Genomic DNA, 14,329 nt, shown 5'->3' with positions numbered 1-14,329 from the left:
ACGGCCTGGGACTCGAATTCCTCTCCTGCCACAGCCAAGTGATTGTGCATCAGAAATGTGCAGGTCCTGGACAAACAGAACAGGAAACGTTACGTTCCTGAGAGGCTACTGAGTCACCATGACAAGCTGCAGAGGAGAAGACTCAACAAGCAGACGAACATTTCAACATCCACAGCCATGTATATTCAGCTTTCATTTTATTTTAGTTATAAAACGATTGCCAAAACACAAAGTTTAAAAAAACACACACAACGTAAGTTTTTATTCCTTCTTTTGTTGCAGAAAATAAATAATGGTTGTGTAATAATCATTCACATATGCTTGTCTATAAAAGCATTTCTAAAAACATCATTTGCTGGGATTCAACACTATAATCTTTTTTGGCTTTTCAATCAGGTATTACGCAGTATAGACCACTTGATTTCATTGACTTTTTTTTTTTTTCATTGACTTTTTTAAGCACTTGGGCGCCATCTAGTTTGGAAAAAGGCAGGGTCTGTGAGCTTAAAAAGGTTATTCCAGGTTATTGGTGAAATAAACTACAAACCAGGTTGTTAATTCATTTAGGAAGAGAATATAGTTTTTCTTTTATAAAAATCGCCCCCAAAACTCACAAACAAACCGACATAAAAAGTTGGTCTATCTTTGTAGGAATTAACAAAAAGGAAGGAACAAAGCACAAACGGCCCCTGGGAAGTACATCACGTCAGGCGTGACCCCTCACAGTACTCTCTGCTTCCAGTTTGGCCCTCAGGAGTTTTAAGAAAAGAAAGCTGTTCAGTCATCTAAACCTATGTTTCTGAAGAGGTAAGACATGGACTCCCCATTGTGAATCCGACGGATGGCTTCTGAAAGGATCATGCTAATATCCACGGTTTTAATTTTGGGGCACTGGAGCTTCTGGATTTCATGTGGAATCGTATTGGTAACCACCACCTGCAAGTCAAGAAGAAAAAACACCAAGAGCATCAGGAAAGCAGGAAGCTCCCTGGCTGGATCTGAAAATCCCACATGTTCTCAAATCTCTGCAGTTCTACCTGGCAGGACAGTAAGTCTACTATCATCCCTTCAACGATGTTTTCAATCAATGTGAACACTACCTGTGTTTCTTTCTTTTTTAAAGGTTTACTTTATCTGAGAGAGAAAGAGAGAGTGTGCGCACAGAGGGAAGAGGCAGGGGGAGGGGGGAGAGAGTCTTAAGCAGACTCTGCTGACTATGGAGCCCGATTTGGGCTCGACCTCAGGACCCAAGCTGAAAGCAAGAGCCAGATGCTTAACCAACTACACCACCCAGGTGTCCCCATTACTTGTGTCTCTTAGGTCAAGATCTGATATCCTGAGACCCACAAAGCCAGCTACAGGCAAAAAAGACAGAGAGTCAGAACTACTGGTGAGGATGTGGGGAAACTGGAACCCTCATACGCTGCTGGTGGGGGTGTAACATGGTCTGGTTACTTTGGGGAGCAGTCTGGAAGTTCCTCAAAAAATTAGACAGAATTGCCATAGGACCCAAGAGAAACGAAAACACATCTCTGTTCAGAAATTTGTACGTAAATGTTTATGACACCATTATTTACAAGAGTCAAAACGTAGAAACCACTCAAATCTCCATAACCTTATGAATGAAAAGACAAAATGTGGTATCTCCATTGGATGAAATACTCAACAAACAGGAATGAAGTACTGATACCCTGCTCTGGCACGGATTAACTTGCAAACCATACGCTAAGTGAAAGAAGCCAGACCCAAAAGGTCACAACATCATGTGATTTCATTTATATGAATTGCCCAGGGGCACCTGGGTGGCTCCATCAGAAAAGTGTCTGCCTTTGGCTCAGGTCATGATCTCAGGGTCCTAGGATTAAGCTTGACATTGGGCTCTGTGCTCAGCGGGGAGTCTGTTTCTGTCAATCCTGCTCTCTCTGCTCCTCCTCATGCTAATATTCTAGCTCTCAAATAAATAACTAAAAATCTTAAAAAAAAAAAATGCCCAGATTCGGTAAATCTATAGAGACAGGAAGAAGGTTAGTAGATGCCTAAAGCTGAGTAGATAGAGAAGAAATATGGGGGGTGGCTCCTAATGAGAATTGGGGCTTCTTTCTGGGGAGATGAGAATGGGGGCTGCACAGTTTTGTGACTACACTAAAAACCAGCAAATATACTTTAAATAGGTGAACTGCATGATATGTAAATTGTATCTCAATAAAGTTGTTTTTCTTAAAATTAAGATTTGATAAAAATCAAAGACAAGCAAGTACTTTTTTCAACAGCTACAAATGAAAAAAAAAACAAAACCTCAGCCTTCTTTAAAAAAAAACAGGAGATGGGATGATTTTTAAATTATATTTATGATCTATACTCCCTATTTCTGAAATAAGCCTCAAGACCGCTCATAATAAAGATGCACACACACAATGAGATTGTTGAAATAGAGACGGACAGTCAGGGATAATTCAGAACCAGCACCAGGGGCATGAAAAGCTACCTCATCTGATTCTTGCTGACTCCTCATTTTGAATCTGATATTCCTGGCAACTGAGGCAAAAAATGGAAACACAAGGAATCATAAAAGTACCATCACTGGAACCAAACACAGACCAGTCTGCACCTCTCACACGGTAGTGCTGCTGTGCCTGCACACCCTGCATGGCGCTCCCTCGTGGGCCTCGGCCCCTCACCAGTTATCACCCTCATTGGGGAATAGATCCTCCAAATTTATTTGAACCACTTTTCGCCAGTACCAGTTTTACTGAGATAATTCATGTACCATCCCATCAGCCCTGTGAAGTGTACATTCACTGGTTTTCGCGACACTCACAGTTGGGTTTCTTATGTCTCCCTGAAACAAACCCTGCACCCCCTCGCTGTCAGTCCTCACCTCACCGTTCCCCAAAGGCCTGGTGACCACTAATCTACTGTCTCTAGGGATGCCTATTCTGGACATTTCATTCAACTCTTTTAACTAAAACAAAGAAAACCACCTCAAATCTTGGTTTATCAACCCCGAGCAGGGTCTACTGGCTCCTGCTCCAAATGATGAGGATGGCAGCCTCTCTCTCCAGCTCCTAACTTATGGATTCCGTCGTCACTCTTGCACTGTTTATAATCTACTGTATGACCATGCTTTGTCTGGAAGTTTACACGAAAAACCTGAACTTCCCACCCCGTTCCTAATCTCGGAACCTGACTGAGCCACTAGCTACTGGCCTGACTCCCCCGTTCTGGGCATGGGTGCCAGAGGCCCCTCTCAGGACACAAGGGCGCCCATCTGCAGAGGCAGCCTCTCCCTCAAGACTCCCGCATCTGACTCAGGTGTACTTGTGTCCACTTCTGCTGCTCTTATGCCTCCTCTCCAAAGTCTGGTCTGTTCTAGGAGGCCTGGCCCCCACACTCCTCTGGCTTGTTCTTTCAAATGTGCCACATGCAACACCCGTGGGAACCACGTGGTTGGACCGTGGCAGCTGAGGCCTCCCAGAGGCCTGAAGTCTTCTCAGTCTATATAATATGTGAAGTCCATGTTGGATTTGTCCTTTCATGTATTCTTGAGCCCTAGGGTGTCTGTCCAGCTGAGTAAGGAGGCTGGATCTGATCCAAGCCACACCAGCCTGGTCTCTGACTGTGTGGAGGCACCTAGAACCCATCAACACAGAGCCAGGCTCAGGAAGGTGTACTGCCAAAGAGTAAAAGTGTGGGATTCAGACAAGTAAAAGGAGTTTGACCAATATAAGATTCATTTCCCAGGAATCTACAGGGCAAAACACCTCCATTTCTTAAAAGAATAAAAATGCAATTTATGCAGTGAAAGCAGACAAGGAGACAAGCCAGGGGACCTCGGGGCGGGGGGGTGAACAAAGCAGGGGCAGTAAGCCAGGACAGCCTCGCTTCAGCCTTGTAGGAGCCACAGGTAGCCTGGGACAACAGCCCTGTTTGCCCTCCTCCCCCAATTTCATACCACAGGTGTCCATACCAGCAAGACAGCTGGGCTTTGGCAGCATGCAAGTTAAGGTCTGATCATAAATGCTCAGCCTACTAACTGTGTGACCTTAAGAAGTTACTTAACCTTTCCGATGCACGACTTGTCTCTCTAACAGGGATACCGACAGGGACCATGCAGGGCTGTGATGGGAGTTCAGGGGACGGAGTGGGGGGACTGTGCACAGCACCACACACTGCATGCTCCACTCATGAGTCAGTAAACTTATTAACTACTACTGTGGGCAGAAGAGCAAGGCTTTGGATCCATGAAATGCAAACACAACCCACATTGTGAATCCATTCTTAACCAGGGAATAACACCCTCGTCACCAACTCTCTATAACCAGGACCCGGAGGTACACAGGTGCCAGGGCATGCTGCCCAGAGTGCTGGCAGTTACCTCGTCGATGGCAGATTCTTCAATCAGCCTGGGAGCATCTGAGGACAACAAGCCGTGAGTGGCCATCACAAAGATCTTATACGCGCCCCTTTCCTTCAGGGTCTCAGCTGCAGCGAGGAAACTGTCCACATCATCGATTATGTCATCCTGTCAAGTCACAGAGGGAGCATAGGGTATGTGAACATGGGCGCAAAGGTGGGTTTATACAATCAGGAAAAAGAAAGGGTGTGGACATGTCTGGGTGGCATGGTGAACTGGCCGCCGTGCCCCCACTGCATTCCCTGTACACTTCTGGGCCACACCCAAGGCTCCACATCATCCCTATTGGGTCGGGAACTGCACCATCAGCTTGCAGGGGCTCTAGCCATGTTTGCTGAAGGGTTTTTGTTTTTTTGAAATGCAGAATAAAACTGGAGGTGCTTCACTCTAGCTAGCCCTTTCTTCCTTTCCTGTTGGTTTTCCTTATTTTCCATATTTTCTCCACTGGGCACAAGAGAAGTATGCTTTCTACGTATGTTTTTATAATGGGAAAGACAGTAATAGTGTTTTAACAAAATACGCAGTCCATGGTTTCCTACCTATGCACCACAGGCTCCCAGTGTGATGGGGTAGAAAATATATAGAGGGGTCTCTGCCCCCAGTTTCTGGCACAGAGTTCCAAAAACCCTTGGAAATTCCTAAGTGATGAGAGCACCAGAAGCATCTTCTATTCTAAAGAGGTGAACCTCAGCAGGCTCCTGAATGGGGGCTGGTTACCAGAGAGACCATGCCATGAGAAGCCTCGGATTCCCAGCCGTCCATTCTCCAGAGAGTGGAGAGGGGCTGGAAATGGAGTTAATCCATCGTGCCTACGTGATGAAACCTCCATAACAATCTCAAAAGTACAGTGTTTGGAGAGCTTCCAGATTGGTGAGTACACCCACATACTAGGAGGGTGAAGTACCCCAACTCCACAAGGCCAGAGTATCCTGTGCTCTGGACCCTCCCAGGTCTTACCCTATGTATCCCTGCATTGGTATCCTTTATGACATCCTTTAATAAACTGGCCAATATTAATGTTTCCCTGAGTTCTGTGAGCCACTTTAGCAAATTAATCCAATCTGATAAGGGGTCATGGGAGCCTCTAATTTGTGGCCAGATTGTACAGAAGCTTGGGCAACCCAGGGCTGTACTTGCAATACTTGCAAACGGCATCTGAAGTAGGGTGGGGGCAGATTTGTGGGGCTGACCCTTCACCCGTGGGGCTCTGACGCTAGCTCTGGTAGAAACCATCAGAACGGAGTTAAACTGGAGTGCCCAGGTGGCTCAGTCAGTTAAACACCTGCCTTCATCTCAGGTCATGATCTTAGGGAGTCCTGGGACCAAGCCCCGTGTTGGGCTCCCTGCTCAGCAGGGAGCCTGCTTCTCCTTCTCCCTCTGCCTTTCCCCCTGCTCCAACTTGTGCACTCTCTCAAATTTTTTAAAAAATCAAATAAATGAATGAATAAATAAATCACAGCATTTCTGCCTTAAAAAAAAAATCCTATATTTGCAATCACAATGCAACCCACCAATTGTACTTTCGGACATCTATCCCACAAGTAGAACTCCGTTCACACAAAAACTCATATACAAATGTTCATGGCAATTTTATTTCTAATAGCAGAAAAATGGCAACAATCCACATGTTAATGGGTAAGCGGTTCAATTGTGCTACTAACCTGCACGGAAAACTGCTCAGCCTGAAAGTATGCATTTAACATACCTCAGAACTTGAGTGGCTCTCCAAAGAAGCACGCTAAGTAAAAAATATCAATCTTAAAGGCTGCCTGTTTACTCCACTTATATGACTTTCTTGAAGTAACTATTATACAGAGGACGGATGAGTCACTGCCACAAGTTAGGGGTCAGGGGCACAGGAGAGGGGTGTGACGATAAAGGAGTAGCATGAAGGAGCTCTGTGGTGATGGAGTAGCTGACCGCGGTGGTGGTTATAGAAAGCTCCATGTGTGATAAGACTGCACACGTCTATATGCACACAGGTCACACTGGTGCTATTGGAAGCAGCTGTGTTGGTCGTAGTGATCTGAATTTCCAGATTATGTTACTGTATCACAGTTAAGCAAGGAGGAGGAAGCTGGATAAAGAGAACAAGAGACTTCCCTATATAATTTGGGGGGGGGGCTACTTCCACCAATCAATAATTATTTCAAAATAAAAAGATTGTTTTTTTTTAAGATTTACTTATTTATGATAGACAGAGAGAGAGAGAGAGAGGGGCAGAGACACAGGCAGAGGGAGAAGCAGGCTCCATGCCGGGAACCCGATGCGGGACTAGATCCCAGGACTCCAGGATCACGCCCTGAGCCAAAAGCGCCGAACCGCTGAGCCACCCAGGGATCCCCAGATTGTCTTTTTTTTAATGCAGTTATAAAGGGAGCAAAAGCATTACTGAATTCACAGCATCTTGTTCCTACAGATTTTGTTAACTGAGGAATAAATTAATGAGTATTTATTAAAAGGGTGATATCAGAGATTCTGTAATTCAGAAAAAACTTTATAATTCAGAAATTCATAAACAAAATTACAAGCATGGGGGAGCATGTGGGTCCCCCACTATGGAGTCTTGGTTAACTAGTGTGGCCACTTTGCGAACAGTTTGGCACCAGCCAGTAAAGCTAGAAATGTGTGTGCCTTCAGACGTAATGACCACACTCCCAGACACCAAGAAAATCTTACATATATGCACCAGAAAATAGGCTCAAGATTGTTCAGAGCAAGGCACCTGGGTGGCTCAGTCAGTTAAACATCTGCCTTTGGCTTAGCTTATGATCTCAGGGTCCTGGAATGGAGCCCCATGTCGGGTGTCCTACTCAGCAGGGAGTCTACTTCCCCCTCTCTCTATTCATGCGCACATACATTTCTCTCTCACAAAAATAAATAAAATCTTTATAAAATAATAAAATAAAAGATTATTCAGAGCAGTATTATTTGGAAATAGAGAAACTATATGTTCAATGCCTGGAGAACAGTACGTTGTATCATGGCTGTTCCATGGAACAGAGCACAGCAATAAGGAAAAATAATGTACAATCATGTTACTACATGGAGAAATCTCAAAACAGCATTGAACAAAAGTCACAAAGTACACAAAGACGTCATTATACAAACATCAAAAACATGCAAGACAGAACCACCTAGTGTTTAGGGTACATGTACTCATGGCAGACTGTCACAGCTAGTAAGGGCATGAACGATGACTTTCAGGCTGCTGACAACCTCCGAGTGGAGGAGAGAGAAGAGACCCCAGGGAGAAGCCGAGGCTGCTTCAAGGGGACAGGACAACATTCTGTTTCCAAGCAGGTACGTGTTCATTTTATCCTTCCTCTAACTATACAAGCATTAAACGTACTCCTACGGTACACTGGTTTTGTGAAGTGCAAGAGGATGTGCGTTTTAAACAGTTTTCATCAATTTTGTACCTTACTTCTATCCATCATAAAACAATTTTCTATGTTATGACAAACAGCTGCATAATATTTAGTTAACTAAGCAGTTAGTTAAAATTTCTTAATAAACTAATGGTAACAATTTTCAGTTTTGGGACCAAAGTAAACATTTAGCACAAGGTATCAACTTAAATGAGATTTACCTGGCCACACTGCTATCCCCACACAATTCACAAGTAACACAAGAGAATAACAATGGCAAATACAATGAACAATAATAAAAGGTCTACCTACCACAATGATGGCGATCCTTCCTCCCACGTCACCTACAACTGTGATTGGAGGCTTCTCTTTGGGAATCAGCACTGGTCAGAATAAAAGACACACACACAAGTTTCTAGATTAGAGTCTTTAGAAAGGGAATGTCTCATGACAAAAAGTTCCAAGAAACTCGAAACAGATGGGAACCTCCGCAACCTGAAAGAGGGCAACCATGGAAAACTCACAGCTGACTTCATATTTAATGAAAGACTGAAAACTTTCCCCTAAGACTTGAAACAAGACAAGGATGCCTACTCTCACCATTGCTACTTGAGGTACTGGATGTGCTAGCCAGGGCAATTAGGCAAGAAAAAAAATAAAACATATCCAAATTGGACAGAAGGAAGTAAACTATCTTTATTAGCAAATGACATGATTCTACATATAAAAAATACCAAAGAATCCACATAGAACTACCAAAGCTAATACACTAATTCACCAAAGTTGCAAGGTAACACAAAAATCAGCTGTTTCTACACACCAGCAACAAGCAATCTGAAGAACAAATGAAGAAAATTCCACTTTTAAAAGTACTGAAAAGACTAAAATACCTAAAAATAAATTTAACCAATAAAGTGAAAGACGTATACGCTCAAACTTACAAAACACAGCTGAAAGAAACTAAAAACACAAACGGAAAGATACCCCATGTTCATGGATCACAGCATTTATACTGTATAGATGGGAATGTGCTCCCAGAGTAAGCTAGAGATTCAATACAATCTTTATCAGAATTCCAACTGCTTTTCTGGAAGAAATGACCTGATCCTAAAATCCTAAAATATGGAAATATAAGGGACCCCGAATAGCCAGAACAATCTCTAAAAAAGAAAGAGTAAAGGTACAAAACTTGGGCAGCCTGGGTAGCTCAGCGGTTTAGCACTGCCTTCAGCCCAGGGCTTGATCCTGGAGACCCAGGATAGAGTCCCACGTCGGGCTCCCTGTATGGAGCCTGCTTCACCCTCTGCCTGTGTCTCTGCCTCTTTCTCTCTCACTCTATGTCTCTCGTGAATAAATAAAATCTTAAAAAGGAAAAAAAAAAGGTACAGAACTCACATTTCCCTATTTGAGAACTTATTACAAAGCTGTATGACTCAAATGTGGTAGCAGCATAAGGATGGAGATACACAGATCAATGGAACAGAAATGAGTGTCCACAAATAAACCCAAACATCCATAGTCAATTGATTTTCCGCCAGCTTTTTTTGAGTTGTCACTGACATACAACATTGTGTAAGTTTAAGGTGTAAAGCATAATGATTTGAAACATGTACATACTGCAAAATGATTAGCACAGTAAGATTAGTTAACACGGCCATTACCTTTACATGATTACGATTTTTTTGTATGTGACAAGAATCTTTAATATCTACTCTCTTAGTAACTTTCAAGTATGTAATACAGCATTATTAATTATAGTCACCATGCTAGATCACCAGAAGTTGTTCATCTTACAACTGGAAGTTTGTACCCTTTGACCAACATCTCATTTCCTTGCCACCCCCAGGCCCTGGCAACTACCATTCTATTTTCTGTTTCTGAGTTTGACTTTCCTTTAGATTTCACATATAAGTGCCATCACACAGTATTTGTCTTTCTCTGTCTGACTTATTTCACTAAGCACAATATCCTCAAAGTGCATCCATGTTGCCATAAATGGCAGTATTTCCTTTTTATGGCTGAATAATAGTTTTTTAATCCATTTTTTTTATCCATTCAACCACTGAAGGACAACATTTAGAATTGATTTCTGACAAGGATGTCAAGGCCGCTCATAAAGAAAGAACAGACTTTTCAACAAGCGGTGCTGGGAAAACTCGATATCCACACGTGAAAGAATGAAGCTGTACTCTTACCTCACACTATATCAAAAAATGAACTTGAAATGTATCAAAGATCTAAAAAATAAGAGCTAAAGGTATAAAACACTAGATAGAAAACATGAGAATAAATCTTCATGACCTTGGATTTGGCAAAGGATTCTTAGCTATGACACCAAAAGATAAGCAATAAACTAAAAACTGGATGGATTTCATCAAAATTAAAACCTTCTGTGCATCAAAGGACACTATCAAGAAAGTGAAGATGACCTATACAATGAGAGAAAATATATGTATTTTCTATTAAGAGTCAAGTGTCTAGAATACACAAAGAACTCTTACAACTCAACAATAAAAGGACAAACAACCCAATTTAAGAATAAGCAAAAAATTTCAATAGATGTTCTCCAAAGAAGACACACAAATGGACAAGCATATGAAAAGATACATCATTAGCCATTAGGGAAACTCAGGTCAAAACTACAACAATGCAGCACTTCAACCCAGTAGGAAGATGATACTCAAAAAATCAGAAAATAAATGCTGGTAAGGATGTGGAGAAATCAAAACCTTTAACCTTTGCTGGCAGGAATGTAAAATGGTACACCTGCTGTGGGAAACAGTTCGGTAGCTTCTCAAAAAGTTAAACATAAATTGCCATATGATCCAGCAATTGTAATCCTAGGGATAGACCCTGGAGAAATGAAATCCTATGTCTGGAAGAAACTTGCACATGAACATAACAGCCTTATAGCCAAAGGTAGAAGCATCTCCAGTGTCCATCAGTGCACGAAGGGATAAACACACTGTGGCATATCCATACACAATGGAGTATTATTCAGCCATCAAAAGGAATGGAGGCCTGGTCCATATAAAGACATGAATGAACAGCAAAGACATCATAATGAAAGAAACTAGACAGAAAAGGTCACAGACTGTAGGATTCCATTTATATGAAATGTCTAGAACAGGCAAATTCATAGGAACAGAAAGTAAATTAGTGGGGGGAGGGGGCGTGGGGAGTGATAATTTAATAGGTAAGGGTGTTTCTCTGGGGTGATGAAATGTTTGAAACTAGGAAGATATGGTGGTTGTACAGCACCACACATGTACTCAATGCCTTTAAAACAGCTGATTCTGTGTTGTGTCCAATTTTTAAAGAAAGATCAGTGTCACTAAAGAAAAAAAGTAGGAGTGCTTAGATCAGGGATTCTCAACCTGGGCACCACTGACATTTTGGGTCAGATAATGCTTTGCGGTGGAGCTGTCCTATGTGTTATGGGATGTTTATAGCATCATTGGCCTCTTCCTACTAGGTGACAGTAACAGGCCCCTCAATTTCAACCACCAAAAATGTATGCAGACACCTCCAACTGTGCTCAAGGGACAAACTCCATGCCACCCTCTCCCCGCAGCGGATAACCAATGCTGTGGATTAAAAGAGGCTAAAGACAGGACAAGAGAATGCAATGTGATCCTAGGTGGCAGAGGCGGGAGAGTGGGGACGGCAGAAATGTAAAACCAAACAAAGCAAGGTAAATCCCAAAACTAAAGTCGTTTTTTTAAATTTTCCACACTTGCTTTCCCAGGCACCTGACCAACACCGGCAAAAGATACGATGTGGTGTAGTCTTTAGGGAATCGACCTGACAGAAAGCCGTATGAACAGGCTTACCTCTGGACTCATAAGTCTCACTCTTAGAATCCTATCATGAATAAGCCCGGGTATAGACAAAGTGTTTACCCACGTAGGTGCACTGCAACATTATATATAAAGACAAAGAACAGGCGAAAACATTGGGGTGCTTGGATGGCTCAGTTGAGTGAGCATCCAATTCTTGGTTTCAGCTCAGGTCATGATCTCAGAATTCTAAGATCAAGCCCTGTGTGGGGCTCTGTGCTCAACACAGAGTCTGCTGGAGATTCTCTCCCTCCTCCTCTGCTCCTCCCCCTCATCCCCACTCTAAATAAAATCTTAAAAAAAGAAAAAAACAGGCAAAAACAAATACCTGCTAGACCCTCGTTGGGCTTAAGTTTAAGTCACATCCATAGGGATCCCTGGATGGCTCAGCGGTTTAGCGCCTGCCTTCGGCCCAAGGCATGAACCTGGAGACCCAGGATCGAGTCCCACATTGGGCTCCCTGCATGGAGTCTGCTTCTCCCTCTGCCTGTGTCTCTGCCTCTCTCTCTCTCTGTCTTTCATGAATAAATAAATAAAATCTTAAAAAAAAAAAAGTCACATCCCTAAGATGGGATATTCAACAGCCGTTAAAAATGCTCTTTCTACAAGTTTCCAATCACCTGGGAGAAGGTGTGCTATGGAGCAACATATGCATTCTGTACCGTATGCACTGCAGCCCCATAACCCAAGGAAGGAAACCATGAAAAGAGGCTGACCAAAAGATGAAAGTGCCGTGTCTCTGGATTTCACACTGATGGCTTCCTTTATGTACTATGATGTTTTAAAAATTTATATAATGTTTCATATTCTGGAAGAGTATTTTCTTTTTTTAGTTGGCATTTTTCGTGTCTAAAAAACACGAAAATACAAACTAACTTTTTCTTTTTCTTTTTTTTATTTTTAATTTTTTATTTTTTTATTTTTTTTTTTTTTATTTTTTTTTTTATTTTATGATAGTCACAGACAGAGAGAGGCAGAGACACAGGCAGAGGGAGAAGCAGGCTCCATGCACCGGGAGCCCGATATGGGACTCGATCCCGGGTCTCCAGGATCGCGCCCTGGGCCAAAGGCAGGCGCCAAACCGCTGCGCCACCCAGGGATCCCTATTTTTAATTTTTTAAATCTAATGCTAAATATCAAAATCTTTGGATGTCATCACAATCTCAAAACATAGGGGTGAGATGCCATAGGAATAATGCTTTCTTTTGCTTTCATGTATCTATTTGCTACTAACTTAAACAAGTATTATCCATAGAGCATCAGGCTATGGAATGTACAAAAATGTTCAACATATAGGATCTGTGAAATTAAAATTCTGGCCAAGCCCCCCAAAATCCTCTATAGTGTCCACTATTTGACACTAGTTAAGTAGAGTCAAAATGTAAACACAGAAATGTTATAATTAAAATCGTGAATGAAACTAACTGAAACAGGGTCACCTGGGTGGCTCAGTGGTTGAGCATCTGCCTTCGGCTCAGGTCGTGATCCCAGGGTCCTGAGATCGAGTCCCACACTGGGCTCCCTGCAGGGAGTCTGCTTCTTACTCTGCCTATGTCTCTGCCTCTCTCTCTGTGTCTCCCATGAACAAATAAAGTTTTTTAAAAAATAAAATTAAATTAACTATCACAGTGGGAGAGGGCCATCTCCTAAGATGGAATGGGAGAACACAGGTTTTCCCATCCAATGAGCCCACTGCTAGATTCCCAGGGCAGTGATGTACATTAAGCCACAAATGGAAGCCACAGATGTAATTTTAAATTTTCTAGGAGCCACATAACAAAAGTACAAAGAAATAGGTGAAGCTAATTTTAATAATACATTTTACTGAATCCAGTATCTCAAAAATACCAATTCAACATAGACTCAATAAAAAATTAATAAAGATCTTTCACATTATGGTTTTCACATTGAGAGTTCCTGAGAGTTTCACATTCCCGGCATGTCCCATCTCCCACTCACCCCATTCCAGGGGGTGGACGGCCACAGTACTGCCAAGCCCAGCACAGCCTTACATCAAAGCCCTCCCATGGTGCATTTCTGTAATTTCAATAGCCTCCCAAATCTGTCCTCCACATCTCTTGCCTCTCTTCCCTATAATCCATCCTAACATTCGATGCAAGCCTAGACATCCACCCCTTACTACCTGCTCCCATCTTGAGAGAACTCTGCTTTTTGTAATGCAAGTATATTAACTGGCATTTCTCCAGCAGACTCCTGCTATCTAACCCCCATCTTTTCCCTGAAGGACCTTCTAGCAGTCAGCATGGTATCCTTCCTGGTCACACCACGGCCAGACACAGGCCTCCCAGCTGCCCCCCTGGCACCCTGATCTAACCAGCACCTCCCTCTACCTCCACCTGCCGAGATCCACAGGCTCAGCCCCAATCTCAGCTTCCTCATGGCCACTGCAATACAGCTTTCCTTCTCTATTGGCAAATGAACAAACTCCTGGGCAAAGCAAGAACCCGAAGGGATCCAGAATATGCCACAATGGTGTAAAAATGATTCTGAGCTGAAAGCACTGGAACTCCTGAAATCCTGATTGTCTAGAAGCAGAGACCCCAATAGAACGCAAAAGAATTCAAATGTCATAAATCCCCTGCTAGGAACAACCAGGGAAGATTACTAACCTCCCAGATAAGAAGTCAGCACCACACCTAAACAGACATAGTCACAAAACTATCCTACTCCCCTCTGTGCTAGGG

The 14,329-nt window shown here is 42.7% G+C and overlaps 1 protein-coding gene across 5 annotated transcripts in view; it reads right to left on the bottom strand.

The window, feature by feature from the left end:
* PRPSAP2 (phosphoribosyl pyrophosphate synthetase associated protein 2) overlaps positions 1-14,329 on the bottom strand; it is a 49,652-nt gene continuing 35,323 nt past the window's right edge. For 2 of the 5 annotated variants that reach the window (XM_055307055.1, XM_055307056.1), the window contains 3 exons: positions 8,098-8,168; positions 4,376-4,522; positions 10-936 (listed from right to left, as the gene is read on the bottom strand). In XM_055307055.1, the coding sequence (XP_055163030.1) occupies positions 778-936; positions 4,376-4,522; positions 8,098-8,168 (377 nt within the window). In that variant the 3' untranslated portion in view covers positions 10-777. Of the gene's footprint in view, positions 937-4,375; positions 4,523-8,097; positions 8,169-14,329 lie in introns of all 5 variants that reach the window. The other 3 variants (XM_055307053.1, XM_055307054.1, XM_055307052.1) reach the window with 2 other exon arrangements.

This window comes from Nyctereutes procyonoides, unplaced genomic scaffold (assembly GCF_905146905.1).
Source record: "Nyctereutes procyonoides isolate TBG_1078 unplaced genomic scaffold, NYPRO_anot_genome, whole genome shotgun sequence".
Taxonomy (NCBI): Eukaryota; Metazoa; Chordata; class Mammalia; order Carnivora; family Canidae; genus Nyctereutes; species Nyctereutes procyonoides.
The sequence above is the reverse complement of the archived record's forward strand: the minus strand, read 5'-3'. Positions and strand labels throughout refer to the sequence as shown.